Source organism: Corvus kubaryi, unplaced genomic scaffold (genome assembly GCF_017639235.1).
Source record: "Corvus kubaryi isolate FWS band 111438036 unplaced genomic scaffold, C.kubaryi_AGA036_p1.0 137, whole genome shotgun sequence".
Taxonomy (NCBI): Eukaryota; Metazoa; Chordata; class Aves; order Passeriformes; family Corvidae; genus Corvus; species Corvus kubaryi.
In genome coordinates, this window is record NW_024580671.1 from 31,791,485 (window position 1) to 31,810,125 (window position 18,641).

General features: G+C 36.1%; 1 protein-coding gene across 11 annotated transcripts in view; it reads right to left on the reverse strand.

Annotated features, from left to right (window-relative positions):
* The window catches only part of MAGI2 (membrane associated guanylate kinase, WW and PDZ domain containing 2), a 719,843-nt gene that overhangs the window by 74,732 nt on the left and 626,470 nt on the right, over window positions 1–18,641 (reverse strand). For 7 of the 11 annotated variants that reach the window (XM_042018455.1, XM_042018452.1, XM_042018448.1 and 4 more), the window contains 3 exons: window positions 17,199–17,230; window positions 13,203–13,392; window positions 2,932–2,973 (listed from right to left, as the gene is read on the reverse strand). In XM_042018455.1, the coding sequence (XP_041874389.1) occupies window positions 2,932–2,973; window positions 13,203–13,392; window positions 17,199–17,230 (264 nt within the window). The remainder of the gene's footprint in view (window positions 1–2,931; window positions 2,974–13,202; window positions 13,393–17,198; window positions 17,231–18,641) is intronic. The other 4 variants (XM_042018453.1, XM_042018450.1, XM_042018449.1 and 1 more) reach the window with 3 other exon arrangements.

Here is an 18,641-nt window from a genome sequence, read left to right on the forward strand (position 1 = left end):
AGGTCACCTGCCTTGCAGCAATATCATAATATCACAGTATCTCCGGTGACTGACTGGTACACAAACGCGTTTGCTGGTTATTTCAGCTTTCATGTTGGGTATGATATGACTCCATTGGCTGCACTGATCACCTTTCCATTGCTCTGGAGACAGCTACGCCAGATTACTGAGTTTACATCGCTGAAAGTAGAGCTGACTTCTACTCTTGGTTTTTGTGCTTAAGTGATTCTTGAAAATAAGACAGAAGACTTAATGCAAGGCTCTTCAATAATATTACTCTTTCAGCTCAGAAACTGTTCTTTTAGTAAAATTGCTTAGCTGCTTTCTATTCATTTGTCTTTACATTTCATGCTAAGCACTGTCTTTTGCAGGCTAACATGGAAATGTTTCAATTATAACTGGCACTTTGTAAAATGCAAAGTATAGATTAATTAAGCACGTACCACTTGTTTGGTGTAAAAAATCAGTTACCAGGTTAGTCCAACCAACAAACTTTTGCTAAACTCCCTTTGCATAGTTCTCAGTTTATCTCCATATTGGCAGTTAGTCTTGATCAACAATATGTTCTAAAGCCTTGCTGTGGCTGAGAACCTTTTTCTTATTTCTGGAAGACAGGTAAGTTGTTCACTATTTTGTGCTTTTCCTACAGGAGCTCATGTTTGGTAGATTTACTAAAAGCCCCAATGATCATGTGGCAGCAGTTTCAATATTCCTGAATATACATTGATTAAGTATTCTTACCCATGTAAATGATTACATTTCATCCAATATTCCTCTAGTGCCTGCTTCTCCAGGATTCTGGTACTTTTTTTCTTACTCACAAAGGATTGCTAGATAGACTAAATTTTGTGTTTTCTTGCTGGAGCAGATTTTCAGTTGATCATACAGATAAAATTGCCTGTACTTACAGAAAATGACACTCCTGTGCCTTGCAAAATACTACAAAGTGTTGGTTAATATAACTTCATTATGGAAAATGTGTTTTTTTGTTTTCTCTTGCTAACCTAGATTAGCACCTTGTGGTTCATGCCAAAGAAGAAGAGATGAATAGGCTTGCAGACAAGCCAGTACTGAATTAACACTGTCTTTTCCAATTTGCTTATCTTTCCAGTCAACTTAATGTATCTTAATGTCCTGTCTCCTACCAGTTTTACTGAGAGTTTCACCTTAAAGTCAATATTTTTGATCATGTAATATGGGTATTCTCTGACAGAATGACAATGCTCCCTGTCCTTCCTTGCCTCTCTATAGATTTATATTAGAAAAAGAACTTTAACTTGGCTGGGTAGTAACTTCATTCTCTCTTTTTTTTTCATAGTTATACCACTTTGTTTCTTCTTTTTGTGTGAAGGAAAACTTTTTTAACAGTTCATTTGGCCTGGAAGAAAAACGCTCACACCAATTCATTTTGCTAGGCTATAAAACCAGCTGGCTCCCCCATGAATTTGAGAATGGTATTGGACAAGCTGTGATCTGATCATTGCTGCACAGTGAGGACAGTAAAGAGCATTGGGAAATTCTTTCTGGTTCATGAACGATGGGGGATTTGCTTTAAATGTAATGGTACCAGAATAGATAGTTACTGAACAATAGTGAGCTCTCACAGGTGAAGCTGTGATTATCAACTCCCAGCTACCTTTCTGCACTGTATTCATCTGAATAGCTGGGTGAACTACACACTGATAAGTGTACATGCAGTTGTTTCTTAAATGTTGAGAAAATATATACCTGAAAATGATTAATTAATTTTCTGTGTGACAAGTTGAACAAGTGCTATGTGATTTTATAGTGATAAACCTGCTATTCAAGATGATCCTGTAAATGTTGATATAAATTTTTTTATTAAATCTCTTCTATATTGCAATTAAAGCAAAGTTGAAGTGCTTTGCTGTAATAATTTTACAGTCTTTCTGAGTGTATTCAGCTACCTACCGAAAAGAAAAAACTAATTTGGGCTCCTTTGCTGAAGATGGTGAAGATTTTTGTTTCATACAAATAATTGTGAATTGTGATTGACACAGAAGTACAATAACTTCATCTGAGTTTCAGATGCTCTTGAAAGATGTGAAAAGCTTGAAAACAGTCATGGATCTGCTGGTCTGTAATGTGAGTAGCTTTTTAAAAAAGCGTACATATTCCCTCTTGATATTTATAGAGAGGAAAAACTGGCAAATAAAAACTTCAGTTTGAAAATCATCAAAGAAAAGAAAAAAGAACTGGTGTGCTAACAGAGTTATTCAATGTATAAACCCTACTGGGTTATGCAAAACCAGTCCAATGCTATATTTAATTTAGGATCTCTGTCCAACTTGTGTAGGACTAGAAAAACTTTGATAGGATTGTCAAAACAGCCTTTTTTTGTATGGGATGCCTGTTTTAACTGTTCACTCAGCATGATCACACTGGGAAATCAAATATTGCTGTTTTTTAAAAAAGTCCATTGCCATTTTACAAGATCAGTGTTGACTCAAACACCCCAAAAATCTCCTGATTTTTGAAGTTTTTGCTTTTACATATTTACAGCACAAGATATATGTTGAGCAAGGGAGCAAGGAATTGGTGATAGAGTTAAGAGAGAATTAAATTCAGATTTAAAAAAAAATATTGCTTAATCTTAAATAGCATGAGCTATAGAGATACACTTTTATGCTAAAGAGTGAACACTAATAGGAAAGTACACATAAAACACAGTAAAACATAAACAAAAACTGGCTGAGGAAAAAGAAATACCTTTCCTTCGTCAAAATGCAAATCTATTAGAAAAAGTTTTGGAATAAGCATTCTACAACCCCACAAAGATCATACAAAATAAAATGGTGACTGGGTAGTCATGACTGGCCATCATCTGGAGAAATGATTAAAAAAAGAATAGCTAAAACATAAAATGAAGGATGACTAGTTTACAGAAAACAAAGGCTGAAGAATACTTGCCAGAGGAATCCGCTCGAAAACCAGTCCTGGGCAGCACTTGTTCTGAATAGGAAAATGGGGAATTAAAGGTGAAATACATTTCTCAAGTTATTTAAAGATGCAGCATCAATTTCTCTGCTGTGTTTTGAATAATTAAAATGCATTTTCTATTTTTTCTTGTAATTTTGCTTTCTCCTCCTCTCCTTCCAGACTTTCCATGTGGTACATGTACATAGTCCTGCTAGATTAAGACCTCCCTGTCCATTTCTGTACAAAGTGAAAAAGATGGTGTGGTGGTAATGTCTCTTTAACACAGTGTAGGTTCTGATGAAGATAAAATTTTTAGTTTGGTTAAAACTGTGAAAAATAGTGACAATATTTGTGCTTATTCAAGTACAGCAATAAAAGGGGAAGTTTAATGGGTGTGTTTGGATGACTTGACCACGGATGACTTGACCCCTGCTTTTATACAACTCAATTGCAAAATGTCTTTTATCATCAAGAAGAGGAAGATTTTGCTAGAGGGAGGTATGTTGCCAATAACAACAACTGACTGTACATGAAGGTAAATGCACGTAAATCCCTTTAACATACTTTTTATGCAGGTAGCTTCAAAGTATTTGTAATTCAGTAGATGAAGTGCAGCAAATAACTGTCTTGTTTTCATATAAAACTACTTTGCTTGCATTAGAGGAATCTGGATGAGTTCATAGCTGAATTCAGTCATGTTTCCTTTGCTAATTTTGAAATGTTCTGAACAAAAATTTCTGTTTTATTATCTTGGTAGCATCCAGAGTGAACTGCAAAACATGCCAAACCAGAGGTGATTTCTATTGGCCTACACACAACAAAAGGGCAAATAAAGTATCCCATTTATGTGATTCTAAGCAAGAATACCATACCATGCATATTTCATGCTATAAAGGGGGTAAGGTCTTTTGCAACAGCATTTGTAGGACAGTGATGCAACCTATGAGTATACACTATCTTCCTAAGACAGAAGGGTGTGGTGAGAGACATAATACAGGATTTCCTCTGTGGGAAACTGTGCATCGCTTTGAAAGAGTTTGGACTAAAGCCACTTGCCTTCTGGTGGACTGCTTCCTAAAGGCAGCATGGGCTACAATGGCAGCAGCTGAGTAATTCAGAGTTCACTTGAGATAGTACTGGACTGGTTGTAGCAGGGCAAAGATATTTCCCAAAAGACGTCTCCCAGAATTGGAGATGTCTTAAAATTTTTTTGGTAAGGATATTTAGATAATAGCCATGACCTGTCCAAATGTAGGTCCACTGGATGGGGAGATCTGTTTGGATTTGGTGTTCTTGTAGTATTTGTGTTTACTGTCTGCATTGAGTTGTGTTATGTGGGCTATGCTGTTTGACGTTATAGGTGGCTGCATGTCTTTACTTTGATGGTTAAAGGAGGCAATTCCTTCACACACTTTGGATTTTGTACAGTGATTTGGGATCCTTCAGGTGAGACATGCTATCTAAATGTAAAATATTCCACCAGCACAGCTCCTGAAAACCAAAGCCTTTGAAACTGATGCTGCTCCACTGCAAACTTGGAGAAATGATTTTTTTCAATCACAGCCCTTCAAGATTTTAATGGAATTCTTAAAAGAGACAAAATGATTTTAATATAGAGAAAGCAACTTCATCTTGATAGTCTCAATAAGCTTTTAGGTTTGAAAGCACACAAGCTTTTTCTCTTGGTCACTCAGCTAGAATTGCTCTTCAGTACTGCTGTAAGATTAGTTCATTCTGTGTTTCCATTTCTGCTTGCAGTCACTCTAATATCACCCAGAACTGGCCTCAAGCAGCAAAGTGAAAGAATCATCACCATTCTCAAACTGTAATCAGTTAGGGAACAACTTGCTCTGTTAAGACAGCCAGCCATAGATTTTAGGTAAGTTAGCAGTGTCCTTTTTTGGGAACTGTTACTTGTGGTCTAGCAAAAGTGCCTGTCAGTGAGGTGGTTTCCTTCAAGGTAATCCCATGAAGTCTGATATGGCTTTTGTTCCTTTGCCTTGCAGAACTTCATGTGGGTTCTCACAGAGTTAATTATCATCTTGTAATCAACCATTCAGCACCTAGCATGTGTTTTCACTGTAGTTTAGGTATTCACACACACAAAACTTGGAGCTGTGCTACGCTGAAGATGCCGAATCAAGCCTTATAGTTTTTAAATGTCTAATCACCAGAAAGATAAACCTAAGTGCAGATTTGTGTTTTTGGTAACCATAGGAAAGCAATGTTCATTTTAGGAAGAATCTGCTGTCAGCAGTATGGGTCTCTGTGCAGCACAGGATAATTGTGATAATGTCACTGACACTTTGGAAAACAAATTACATCCTCTAAATAGCTGTGCTCATATGACAAGCAAACTGTTAGCAAATAGTAGAAAACTTCAAAAGAAGACGGATCTTTGAAGAATGTTTAACATAGAGGAAGGGACTGAATTAGCACTGTCTTCACCTGTCAAATGCAGAGATAGTTTTTTCAAAACTCACCTAGTTCTGTGCTCAAAGACCCTACAGAAAAGCAATTTCCAACAGAGGAGGAAGGACTGCCGAGCCTTGTCCTCAGCTGAGCAGAATGCATGTCATTTGTGCACATCCAGGTGCCTTCTATCTGCTATGGATAAATTGAACTGGTAATTTTACCAGAATATTGAGAGACTCTAGCAAGCTTTGTTTTATAAAAATCTGTCAATTAGGTTTATAGGAAACTAACCTTTACACAAAGCAATTTGAAACTTTCAATTTATTTATTATTAAATTAATTTTGAAATTTTCTAAACTTTTAATAGGATTTTTAAAAATACGTTAAATGTCCTGCCTCTACCTTATTGGAAATGAGGCAGAAGAAGGCAATTTTGGAGACGTCAGGACAAAGAGACAAGTCTACCCAACACTGCCACCATGAAGAGGCATTCAAAGTGCTGAAAGTTTTAAAATGATTACATAAGATTTCTGTATTCTCCCTATGATGCCTTTGGCTGAACCTCTGCAGCTGCATTGCCATGAGTAGTTGTAGTCTTTCATGTGAAACAGGAATGAAGTACTTACAAAGTAGAGCTTGGAAGTATAATAAAATACTTGTTAAATTCACTTATTTAATTTTTTTTAGATCAGCTAACCTGTCCTAGAACCAAGAATCAGGAAAGTAAATCTAAGAAATCTTCTGAACTGTTATTTGTATATATTTGTATATAACTGTAATCAGAACAAATCTCCACCATGGTGATGACTCCCTGTGCTCCTGAGAATGAGGATGCAGCTGTGCATTTTGAGAAGTCTTGCCATACATCAAGATTTGGGGTTGGAAGTAGATCCCTTCCAACCCAAACCATTCTATGGCAATCATTTTATGATTCTTTGCATATCAGATGAATGCAAAGCCAAGATTAATTTTGATATTAGAAGGCAGAACAGTAAAAAGTTTGCATACCTGCCTTCATGTTTAGTCTAAATTAAATTACACTCATAGTTTTTAAACTGAAAACCGTAAAATATTTGTGAAAACAGACAAGCAATAAACAAGACCTAGTACATAATCCTGATTTAAAGGAAACCAATGGTGAAAGTAGTGGGTTTGTTTTCTGTCAAGATACAGCCATAGGAGAACAATTCACCCACAATGTGACACAAGGGTATTTCTATTTGCACCACTGGAGCCACTGGTATTCTCTGGAGGAAGAACTATGTTGAAGAAAGGTAGGGATGATAGTATTTATTTTCCATATTCTGTTGTTTTCTGGATCGGACTTTGCTGAATGCTAAATACGTGGAACAAAACTAGCACGAGGGAACATTTATATTTCAGCACCTCAGTACTAGCCATGCTTTAGGCTAATAGAAGTTTCGCAAATGAGAAGAATGAGTGTGATTATGCTTCAATGTCCTTTCCAAAGCTGTGCAAGCAGCAGTTTGACACAGTTCATAGGCAATGCAGCACCCACTTGTCTCATGCACGTGCCCAACTCCCCTATGCCTACAAGGCAGTTCTCTTAAATTATTACTTTGACTTCTTAAGTTCACGCTTCCACTTTACAGATCAAAACCCATTTTTCTACCTTTTAGTAAAGTGTAAATTGTTAAAGAGACAGAAATACTGCATCCTTAACACTACCATCAGCTATAAAACTGACACTTCATATTAGCAGAGGTCGTTAGGGACCTACTTTGCAATCCAGCAATCAAAATCATTTTACATCCATGGTACTGTGATGATGATATACTCATAATTCCATTTGAAAATGGTTTTGGTTTCACTGTCAGTTCATATAAGCAACAAATCCATTTTGTCATGGTGAGTAATTCTTTCTACAGTGACGAACAGTACAAAATCATTTGACATTAGTCTGCTAAATTTCCTCTCCTTTTATTAGATACCATCTCTTATTAAAAAGAAACGGCTATATTCATTTAGTAATATAAGTTCTTAGACCATCTACATGCTGTTGCTTGGGGTAGCAATAGATGCAAGGAAAACACCAACACTCACTGTTTGGAAATTGCTTTGAGAAATTCCCTTCCTATTCCTCAGCTGTTCATACTCTAGGTCAAGGAATAGTTTGATGATAAAACACCTTAATTAGCAATTTCCCAATACTTTTCTTTACTAAGTGAAGGCAGGCATGACTTACTGACATAAAAGGCACTAACTGGTGAATAGAAATATTGAAAGGTATGGTAAACTGCATACAAGGAAGGTTTGAAACTAGAACCTGATTTTCTTGCTTACCAAACCCTTTAACCATACAAACCCCCCTTTACACAATACTTCAGAATATTATGTATTTAATGCTATCATAGTTCAGCATATATATATATCTGTACACATATGTGTATACATGTATTTTAAAGCACCATAACCATAAAAATGAGCAAAAATGGGAAAAAATGTTGGAGACAATTTTTTTTTTTGTCAGGAAAATCTGTCTGAAAAAAGTTGTAGTACCAATTATGTGAAAAAATTCCTTCAATTTTTAATATTTTCAATTTTAAGTTTAATTTTTAACTGTAGCTTTTCAGCCAACAAGCACTGGCAAGAAAATTCTGCTTAGCTGTAGACTATGCCATAAAACCCCTCAGGTGATAATGCATTCAGTTCTAGACACCTAATTTTTTTTTATGTTCCGTGAGTATCAAATTTAGGAAATCCTGATTGCCTTAGTATTTTTCTGCAAGACTGGTATTTTCAGAGTTACACATTATGGGTCAGTATAATGCTGTCCGACAAATCTTTTCTACTTTAATGCATATCTGTGCTGAAAACCTGCAGTGATACTCCAGAGGAAAGGTAGCCCGTGAATATGAATTGAAGTGCTTGTCTGTGACCCTTATTTCATGGTGGCTAATTATGCAAATACATTTCCTATTTACATATTTCACAGCTGTTGATGAACTTTGTTTTTTGGTTCTTTTCCAATTTGTTTAAATCTCTGGCAGTAAAAAAAACCCAACATAAACCAGCATAAAACAGCAGATAGATTTGAAAGCGACGTGGGAAATTCAAAATACTGTGGTCAGAGGAGAAAATAACATGGGAGATTTTGAAGAAAGTAACCTTTGTCCTTCCAGTTAAAGGTGGAACTGTAATTGTTCAGATTTCACTTTCAATGAGAGCTTATCACTGGCTTATCTCATTCGTCCTACTGGCATTTCTGTGTCACATCACCAGCCTTGGCTACCACACTAACTGAAGTGTGGGTACAAATGTAACCCAATCAATGTAAAAAATGTTTTATTTTACTGCTTTCCTTAGAGGAATACAACCTCAAGTTTCTATTATAACTAGAGAAATATCATGGCACTATGATTCCCAACAGCTTTGTGACTCCTCATTGACTCATGTCTGCCTGCAGGGGTGTCTGAACAAAGGTTTTTATAAATTGTGAATCTACAATAAAAAGAGTTCAATATAAAATATAAGATAGGATAAGGAGAGTTTATAAAAGCAAAAATTTAAAATTCAGCTGAATGTTCCTAATGATAACTCCAGGGCTCCAGTTACAGCTGCAACAATCTGCTGCATATGAAGTCATAATTTTGTCATTAATAGGAAGTTCCTGGTTTGATGTTCCATTTTCTAGCTTTTATACCCAAACCTGGTTATCAGAAGAGTCACACTGTTGCTTACAATCTAACAGTTTTCTTAAGGAGAAAGGAGTTAAAGGTTTTGCTTAGAATTAATAGTAGGACAGAAAAAAGGAAAAAGTGTCCAGTTGAGAAAATAATGTCACAGCAGAAATTTAGGTAGGTTCTCTTCATTGTGGAGAAGAAAAAAGCAGAGAGGAGGGAAGAGAGTTAAAAAAAACCCCCAAAACTCAAAACAAAAAAGAAAAAAAAAGCAGAGAGACACAGGAAGGAAGGAAAGAAAGCATAAACCAATTTCCCTTTTTTTGCTTTTAAGCAGTTGTTTTAGATGATGTGGTAATCCTTCTCAGTCTTTGGAAGCCCTCACGCTCCTTTTTTGGCTACTTGGAGCTTTGAGCACAGGTGATAGGTGACAGCAGAGGCTGGTGACATCTAAGAAGGAAGAGCTGACAGGTCACAGCTAAGTCACGACAAACAATTTTCGAAGGTGCTATAACTTAAAAAATAGAGTAGCACTCTGGTTTTGTACTAATGCATTATTTGCTTGTCTCTATGAAACTCTTTCCCCTGCAGAAACAGTAGTGCTTTGTGATTCATATGTGATCATTACAAACTGAAATCCTCCCATCACACAGGGTCTTGCAGGTTCTTCATGTTCCTTAGGTGGAAAAACATTCCTGTAGAATGAAAATCATACTTTTCATTGAGGCTTCCTGCTTGAAGCCCCTTTCTTGCTATCATTAGGTTGGGATGAGCTAGAGGCAACATGTCCATCTAGTTCTTGCTCTGCTTTGAGTCATGTTGCTTGTGCTCCTCACAGAGCTACACTGTGATGCATAACTTGCTTCACTCCCTCCCTTATTGGGAAGCAGGAGGCTTTTATGCAGTCCTGGTGAGTGCTGACTGTGGGGAAACCCTATGATAAAAAGCTCTGTAGAAATTCAGAGCTATAGAAGTAAAAAAATGAACTATTTAGTACCAGAGTTTTACTGTGAGGGAAACAAAAATCTTGCACTATTTTTTTCTTTTTGAATTTTCCAGGTCATGATTGTTCACTTCTCTGCCCTATTTTCAGAAGATGAAGATGAAAAGGTCTTGCCAGGATATAAGACAAAGTTGCTTTGAGATAAGAAGTACTTAAAAAACCCATGTAGCTGAACTTTTCCTGTGCACTTTTAGGGTATGCCCTTCCCAAAAATAACCAACCTGACACTGCCATATGGTAGGAAACTGTGTTGTCTTGAAACTCTCCCTCCTCTATACTCAAATTAGATGACAATTACTTGACTCAGTAATGGATTTCCTTCCTGTTCTTTCCCTCTTCAGGAAACAGTAGCACTATGTGGAGAATAAAAGCATTCAAAGGCTTGACAAATTGAATTTGCTAAAATGTGTGCTTATGGAATTCATGAAACAAAAATGTCAGGGAGAATAGAGATCTTTGGAGGCAGCTATTTATAAATAAGGGATATGAATGAATGCAGACAAGATCTGGTTGGGAACTGTGGAATCAAATCTTAGAGAAAATGTTGAAGGCATAGCGGTGTAAGAAGATAAGGAATTTAAACTTCCAGGATTAGCTGGAAGATGGGACACTGCAGGAAATCTAGGACGAGGTTACTGCAGTCTTGCTTTCCATCTCTCACTTTCTTGTTTTGACCTAGCAGCTTCATGATTTTTAATTCTTAGTTTTTCTAGGCAGCTGGATGAAAAAGTCTTGCATACAGTTTCCAGTTGCCTCTTGGACAGAACTCAAATGCAATTATACCATTTAAACACAGGCTTTAGCATAACTCCAACCTACGTGTTAGAAGCTCTTCCTGTGGTGAAGCATATACTCCTTAACACAGTAGATTATATAAGTAAAAGATAAGAGTTCATGTCGGTCAAAGAAGTGCTCAGAAAACTTAAGAAAGCATTCATGAATAATAATGAAGCACTTAATTATTTCATTGAATGGTGTAATATATCTTGTAATGCAATATATAATCTTCTGGGGTGTAAGTGAATCTTTGTTGTTGACATGAGATCTATATTCCCACATTTTTATGAAGGGAACACATGGATCCAGCCTATATTGGGGATCAGGATGAAAGAAGATACTATATTAATATGTATCTCATACGTATAGATGGTATTTATAAAGTTTTCTTAACTGTCTTACTGAGATATTTATTTAAATGCAGGAAGTCTGCACTCTTGGCTTGATGAATTTAACCACAGAAGATGGTTCTGACTTTTGAGCGGAAAGTACAGATTTTTGTTAAACTACTTCACTTCTAAAAGCTACTGATATGAGAAATGATTATTTGCAAAGGGTTCTCTGTTCGTTAGAGCTCTATATGAAGCTAAGAGTTTTTTCAATAGAGGTACTGAACTAGATAAAATCCTTGCTAACTATGGAATGGATTATTTTCCTTCTAATTTATCGTATACCAAATTCTATTACTTCGGGGAATAACACGTCAGCTCAAGCAAGTCTTTTTATTTATTTATTAGTCTAGCCCTTAATGCACAAGAGAAAGTGAAAGAGGGAGATGTCTGAAAACTACTTCCGATCTTTGCTCAAAACTAGTCCTACTTCTTTCAAACCTATTTGGCCTACTCCACACAGTATCCTGATCCATACTTCAAAGAGTTTTAAAATTTCAAAAATGATAGTCTCTTTTTGTACATTGCCTTGAGAGTACCAGCCAGCATGGGCTACATGGTGTTTGTAAATATACTGGAAAGTTTAGTTTCTATGCCTAACAGTTTATAATTGAAGATTAAATACTTTTTACAGGGGTCTAAATAAGTTCTCAAATCCGTATTTAGGGTGACTAAGATACCTGGTATTCCTCAAAAAAGCCAGCAATTTATTTAAGTACATAGATTTAAATTTGGGATCTTAATTTCAGGCACTTGTTAAATAAACAGAAAACCTCAACAACTGTCCCCCTCAAAAAAAAAAAAAAAAAAAAAAAAGAAAGGTCTGGTTTACGCAAAGTGACTTTAAGGGTGACAATCTATACTGAAAAGTGTTCCACTAATAGGATCAGTGTGGCAGAAGATGGTGGCACTGGCCACAGGGGCAAAGAATTGAGGAATATGAAATGCAACTTTGAGACTAGATTAGGGTTTACTTGGAGTTGATGTAAAATGAACTCTGCTGTTCCTCCAGCATATCCATTCTTGTGGGGACTGGGAATACCAAAGCCAAAGAGGAGATGCTGATGCTGTTACTAATATATGAGGGCCAAGGCAAGTAAGAATGGTATCAACCCAGTGTTTGGGGCAATAATGTATTTTCTTCAGACTATCCCTTTGCATGCTGAAGAAATTTGAACATTCCCGGTCTCTGGGCCTAACTAATATTAATGGACTGGTCTGGATCAGCTCCAATATTTTATGCATAATTTATAACATATTTTGGTCTACAGGCTCAAGTAATTTATAAAATTAGTTGAAAGGTGGCATGTGCAAGTAATGGCAGTGGTGAAGAAGCTTTCAGTAAAAAAGTCAATTATTTTAAATAATTGATCTTAGTAAGTGCAAAGGCTGCAGACAATTTAGAACAATATTTTTAGGTAAAATGTTCTTTACAAATGGAGTAAATAAGTCTAGGTCCTTCTACTCTTGTGAAAAATATGTGATATATTTCCAAAAACAAGAGAAATTAAATCAAGATGAGCATCTCGTTGCTCAGTACTATTTTGTATAGGTCTTCAAATAGTACTTTGTGCTATGGATTACTTTCTAACTACCAAGGACAATGTGAAAGCTTGTCAAAGACATTTTTATAAAAGCAAATAGATTTGAAATTTCTTTACTAAACATCACTTTGAAGTGAAAGTAGGTGAAACTTTTTTCATTGATAAATTCACATCTTCCTATTGGTTGACTATGAAAAAAAAAAGTGCAGTAAAATGTGGTGGCACGTACACCGTGCTTCATCAAGGATTTAATAGTCAACACTCTGAGATCAAAAATATAAGAAAAAGAACACCTATGAAAGTCAAACATAAGAATCTAGGCAAGATCTAGGAAAATATATAAGTGTAAAGTTTTTGAATAATTTACAATGGTCTCTATTTACTGGAAAGAAATGTAGTTTCTTTCTTTAAATTACAAAAGGTAATTACAGGAAACTATAGGCAAAATTTTAAATACTAAATGGTCAGCAGGGTCAAGAGAGCTTTCACTTACGCCTACTTTCATAAATAGCTCTTGATTTCTCATACAGCTCATATGGGTCAGGTTTTCGTGGATCAAAGGCCTCTGTTGAATCAGGAAATGAACTCCTGTGAAGAGTGGGTGGGTAGGGAATATTCTGTGGCATCGCTGGAGCAGACACACTTGTTTGAGGGCTGCCTTGATTCTCCCATCGTTCCATCATCTGGAATGAAAACATACAGAGAATAAAAATGAAATTTTGCAAAAACTGTAGCTTCCACAATGAAACCAAAGACAGTGATTTCTATTGAAGATGTGTTTTGTAAAAACAGTAAATCCATTTGCTATCTTTTGAAATGAAAGGTGTGTGTTGTGCTGTTTATAAAATGATTTGGCTAAATTTACATATTAATTTGTTGCACATGGCAAGATGTTATTTATTGCAGGTTAGATTAGGCCCAGCATTGCCTCTGAAGCATGTGGAGTGCCTCTCACAGAATGTGCTGAGCTACTGGAAACTATTTGCTAAAGGTGGAATCTGTGGGTTTGTGAAGACACAGTTATCAGATCATCAAAATACAAGGTAGTGCTTAACAAAGAAGGGACAGACTGTGTAGCAAGTGAATGACCTTAATGCTGTATCTTCTGAGAATGCATGAAAATAACTAGCTGCCCAGGGGGAAGTAGGTAACTGTAACTGGGAGCACAGTTTACAGCTTCAATTGAAGATTTAAAAAACCAAAACCAAAAGAAAATCAAAACCAAAGAGAAAATTATTACAGCATATATGCAAGTATCTCCTGTTCAAAAAAACCCCACTAAATTTGCGTTATACAACCAAGTTTCCAAGCACAGGATAAGGCTTTCAAATCTTCCAGATCATCCAGATGATCTTCCAGATCATCTTCAGGAAAGAAGTACACAGCAGCCTGTTGTCTATGCATGAGACACCTAAGTTCAAGCTTTTTTCAAGACTGTCTTTAGCAGCCTTACATGTACACCAAGCTTGAAGATATGATAGGCTGTGCAAAAGAAGGCTTGAGGATCTGCTTTTTTTTTTTTAAGAAGTTGGCTACTAATCAAATTGCATTAGCAAATTTATTTGAAGAGGCTAAATTAAACAAAACACAAATGTTTATCCCAGGAAATGAGTACTTGGATATTCCTATCCAAGGAAGGACCCCTCCTGAGGACAAGGGTGGTAAAGCCTCCAGAACAGCGTGTTCTCACATGTAACCCAACAATGGTAATTACACAAAAAATGCCTCTTGGAAACAAACTGATCTGTAATTAAATTCCACTGACTTCTATTGTTGTATCAGCAGAGCTTTATCAAAGATGATTGCAGGTTTACAGAGAACTTGCTCTACAAATTCTGCGATTATCATTTGTCTTTAGTTCCTTGGTTTCAGAATGTGTTTGGGTCAGCAGGTAGGCTTTACTCTGTTCTGATGATTAACTGCATCAGGCTTTTTTCACACCAAGTATGTGTGAACTACAGATGTTTTAGTGTCTTCCTTGGTGAATATGCTGAATAACTGTCCTGCTGAATATCCCAGACTCATACTTAAGAATAAACAGATTATGGATATTGGCCTTTTTTAGTTGTCGAGGACCTCATTCTTTTATAAAATAGTAGTATAATTCAAGCTGTGCTTCTGTCAGAATTTCAGCAGTAAGTAGGGCTGGTTCATTCAAAACTATAGGTATGTACAGTCTGTGCAATACAGTGGCATATGGAAATACCTGAGTTGCCATTGAAATAGCTTAGGTACAGGAATGTACAAGGCAAATTTATCCTCTGCAAATAATTACCCTTTGGGTAAATTAGCTTGTGTGGTAAGCCACATGAATATCACAGTACTACTTCTGACAGCCCTAAAGAAATTACCTCAAGTAGGTATAAACACATATACAGTACATATTTGCATTATGGAAGTGTAAATTCAAAGGTCTCTAGAAACACACCTGATTATGACCCCTACGTCTACATACGAAAGGAGAACTGAGCTCAATTCAAGCTCCTTATGATCAAGGAAATTACAGGAGAAATAAGTTTAGGCTTTACCTTCCCTTAGGAATCTAAAAAAAGAACACAAGCCAGTGAAACCAAGCTGTCTATTGTGTCATTATGAAGATGAAAGACATGAAGGGCCATGTCTGCCTAGAAGTGAAAGATTCTTTTTTTCTTGTAAAGTGCTGGCGAAATAGACCACTTACCTCTTTCAAAATGCGAAACTGGACAAAATTAAAATACTTAAAGAAAGATTTAAAAAAAGAAAGGAAAATATAATTATCTTTGATGAGCAAACTTTACCCTAGTGAAAGGAAAGGAAAGGAAACTGGAGAACAATTGGCAAAACCCTACTGGGTCCCATATATCTAATTCTTGCTTCCTGGTTAGCTCTAAATCTTCAAGTGTGAAGTTCAACCAGCTAAATAAGTAGATAAACAGAAGGGGAATTATATCTCCCAAACCCATATCAACTAATTAAACAGTCACCTAGTGTTCAGTCATGTGAGTTATCCTGATGCTGCTTCAGAAAAGAAGGCATTCTTGAAAGTAAGCACAGTAGTGAGTGCAGGGTACCAAATCCAAACTGGGGCAATGGTTTGGTGACATTGCTCATGGTCATTTTGCACTGATATTATATATGAGATACATATATAATATATGCACTTATATACATATGAACCACAGGAACTGATATTTATATATTTGATGTGTACATGAAGAGGCTAAGTATGGACAGGAGGAGGTCTTCAAATGAGTATCTTTAACAAGTGAGCTCCAAGCTATCTATGTCATCATTTTTTATCTGAGATTAAAGGTTGAACACCCCAGCCATTCAGCAGACTTAGACTGGTGAGAGCAAGTTAGCCCTTAATAACCTGATTTATTTTCATGAATGTCCTGCTCCATAGATAAATAAAGCAACTTATGCAAGACTTATTCCAATGTATTGTATACAGATTCTGTCCTTTTACACCAAAACCACCACAAGCTGAAGCAGTCTGATGAAGTTGCATCAGCTGATTAATTAAGTGCTATTTGTACTTGACAGGATACAAAAATTGTTTTGGTATACTTTAAGCATGAGATCCAATATGAGAGTATGTAAAGTTGTTCAGATTCAATGTACTTCCTCTGCCTGCTCCCCAATAAGAAGGCTCTAAGCTCTTTAAAAGATACTGCTATTGTTATTCCTATTGCTCTTAGGAGTCGTCAGGATCTATTTTCCTCTACACACCCTTGTTGAGAATTAGGAATTGCTCTAAGGTCTGTCAAATCTCAATAAAAAAGCCAAATTAAAAAAAAACAAGCAACAAACCAAAACACCCCCGCCCCCCCCGCAACAATAAAACAAACCAGACAACCAAAAATAGTAGCCTATGATTTCTTTTTATACTGTGAATGCTGTTGCAAATTCAAAAAATTATATGTGGTGTCAACAGAATAAATAAAGTCATTGCTTACAGTCTTACAGTAGGAAAAGCCTTTACACCTTGGGTTTTACTGTCAAAATCACAGAAACACAGAAAAGTTGATTAGAAGGCACCTCAGTCAGTTATCTAGCCCAAGCTCTTATTTGAAGTGTGACTATTTGCAGCTCTAGATCTCCTAATGCAAGAAAGAATAACAATCCCTTTGAGGATGCTAAACTCAAGCCACTTGTAACCCAGGAAAAGTGAATGTTGTTAATTTCAAAGAATTTGCCAACTAGAAGACTAGACTGGCCTCATTTCTGCTGCCTTCTCCTCCAGACCTCTTCATTTTAAGCCACCACATTTCTGGTTCTTGCAACCCATCTTAACATTATGGTTTTCCTTTTTCCAGACCACTTCTGGCAGACTCCAAGTCAACAGACCTTCAGAACTTAGCAGGGAGGCCACCCCTGGTGCTGGGGCACTACTGAGAGGTGTCTCATGAGTTGGGAACAGGATGGGTAGATGAAAGACTACAGGAACTTGCTTTGCATGACAGGCATCTTATGAACTCAATGTGTACAATTTTGAAAGGGAACTTACAGGCTTTGGAGTTTTCCATGGAGAAAAGAAACCTGAAATAAACAAAAAATAATGTTAGCAGCTTTTTCTGATGCATAAAGAGCGGAGGCTAAGTAGTGTCTATGCTCCCATTCTCATTCAGGTCTGCAGGTAATATTGATAGATATGAAAATTCTCTACACACAAGGGGTGAAAACACAAAACATAAGGGATAATTTCTAAGAAAAAATAGAAATATATGTATATGTGTATATATATACATATATATATATATTTGCAAGTGGAGCTATTGAGATCATTGCCATACTTTACAAACAGCATGGGATTAGGTTGAAATTAAAAGAACTAATCAAAAGGACTTCCAAATGTCTTGGTGGACATTGGATAAGACACCAAATGACCTGGTATTGATGTGTCAAACGCAGTCGCACCTTTAGGAAGAAGCATTCAGAACATCCCATCAACAAAACCTAATAATACAAGAGATTTTTTTAGAAGAAAAGCCTGAAGAAAAATAACTGTTTCATCAGTCTAGATAAGGTGGTCAAGTCTTGAGAGGATTGCTTATATTGATACTGTCCTGGTTTTTCGTCATAGTTAGCAAGAAGTCATACATGACTACCTCTTTTACACAAGTAGTTATCTCCTTTTCCTCAGTTATTGACTGACTGATAACTTACTTCAGTGACTTTCTTAAATTTCAACTATTGTAGCTTACAAATGTTTAAAACTCCAGATATGTCTTTTTCATAAAAGGAAATAATTTGAAACACTCATTGTAAACACTGTTCCTATCTTATGCAGTACAATGTTAAAAACCTTTACAAAGTATTAAATAAAAAGAAGCATTACAAAGGGTATTGGGTCACGTTTTTTAAAATACCAGCTTTCAACACGGCTTTCATTAAAAAACTCATTCTCTGTTTAATAGCAGGTAAAAAAAAAGTCTGTGGACCTTCCTAGTTAAGATTAAAAGCTAAAACCAAAGAGTTCATTTGTTTTGTCAGAAACAGAAATGGGACTTAAACTGAGATATCTAATAGGAAGGCTCCTCTTTCATTCAAAAAAATTAATTCAGCTGAAAGAGTAGAACTGACTTCATTATTTCTTTTTCTAAAGTGAGTCTAAAAAGAAAATTAAAATTATGAGAGCATTAGGATAGTATCTTTCTACAGACAAATCACAACAGGAATTATATTTGCACATACATTTAAGGTTTGTAGAATTCTGTGATAATGAGATAATCTTTTCTGCCCTAATACCTAATTAATTTTGACTGAAATATCTTGCAGTGTAAAAGCACTTGAACCATTTGTAGCAAAACACTGGCTATTCAGTAATGCTGATGTGTAACCTGATAGTGCTTTTTTTTTTTTAAAAAAAAGTATATTGAAAAAGTAATCCTGGAAAGGTTTATGTTTACTGACTCTACAGTGCCTAGACAAAAACTGCTTTATTAACAAG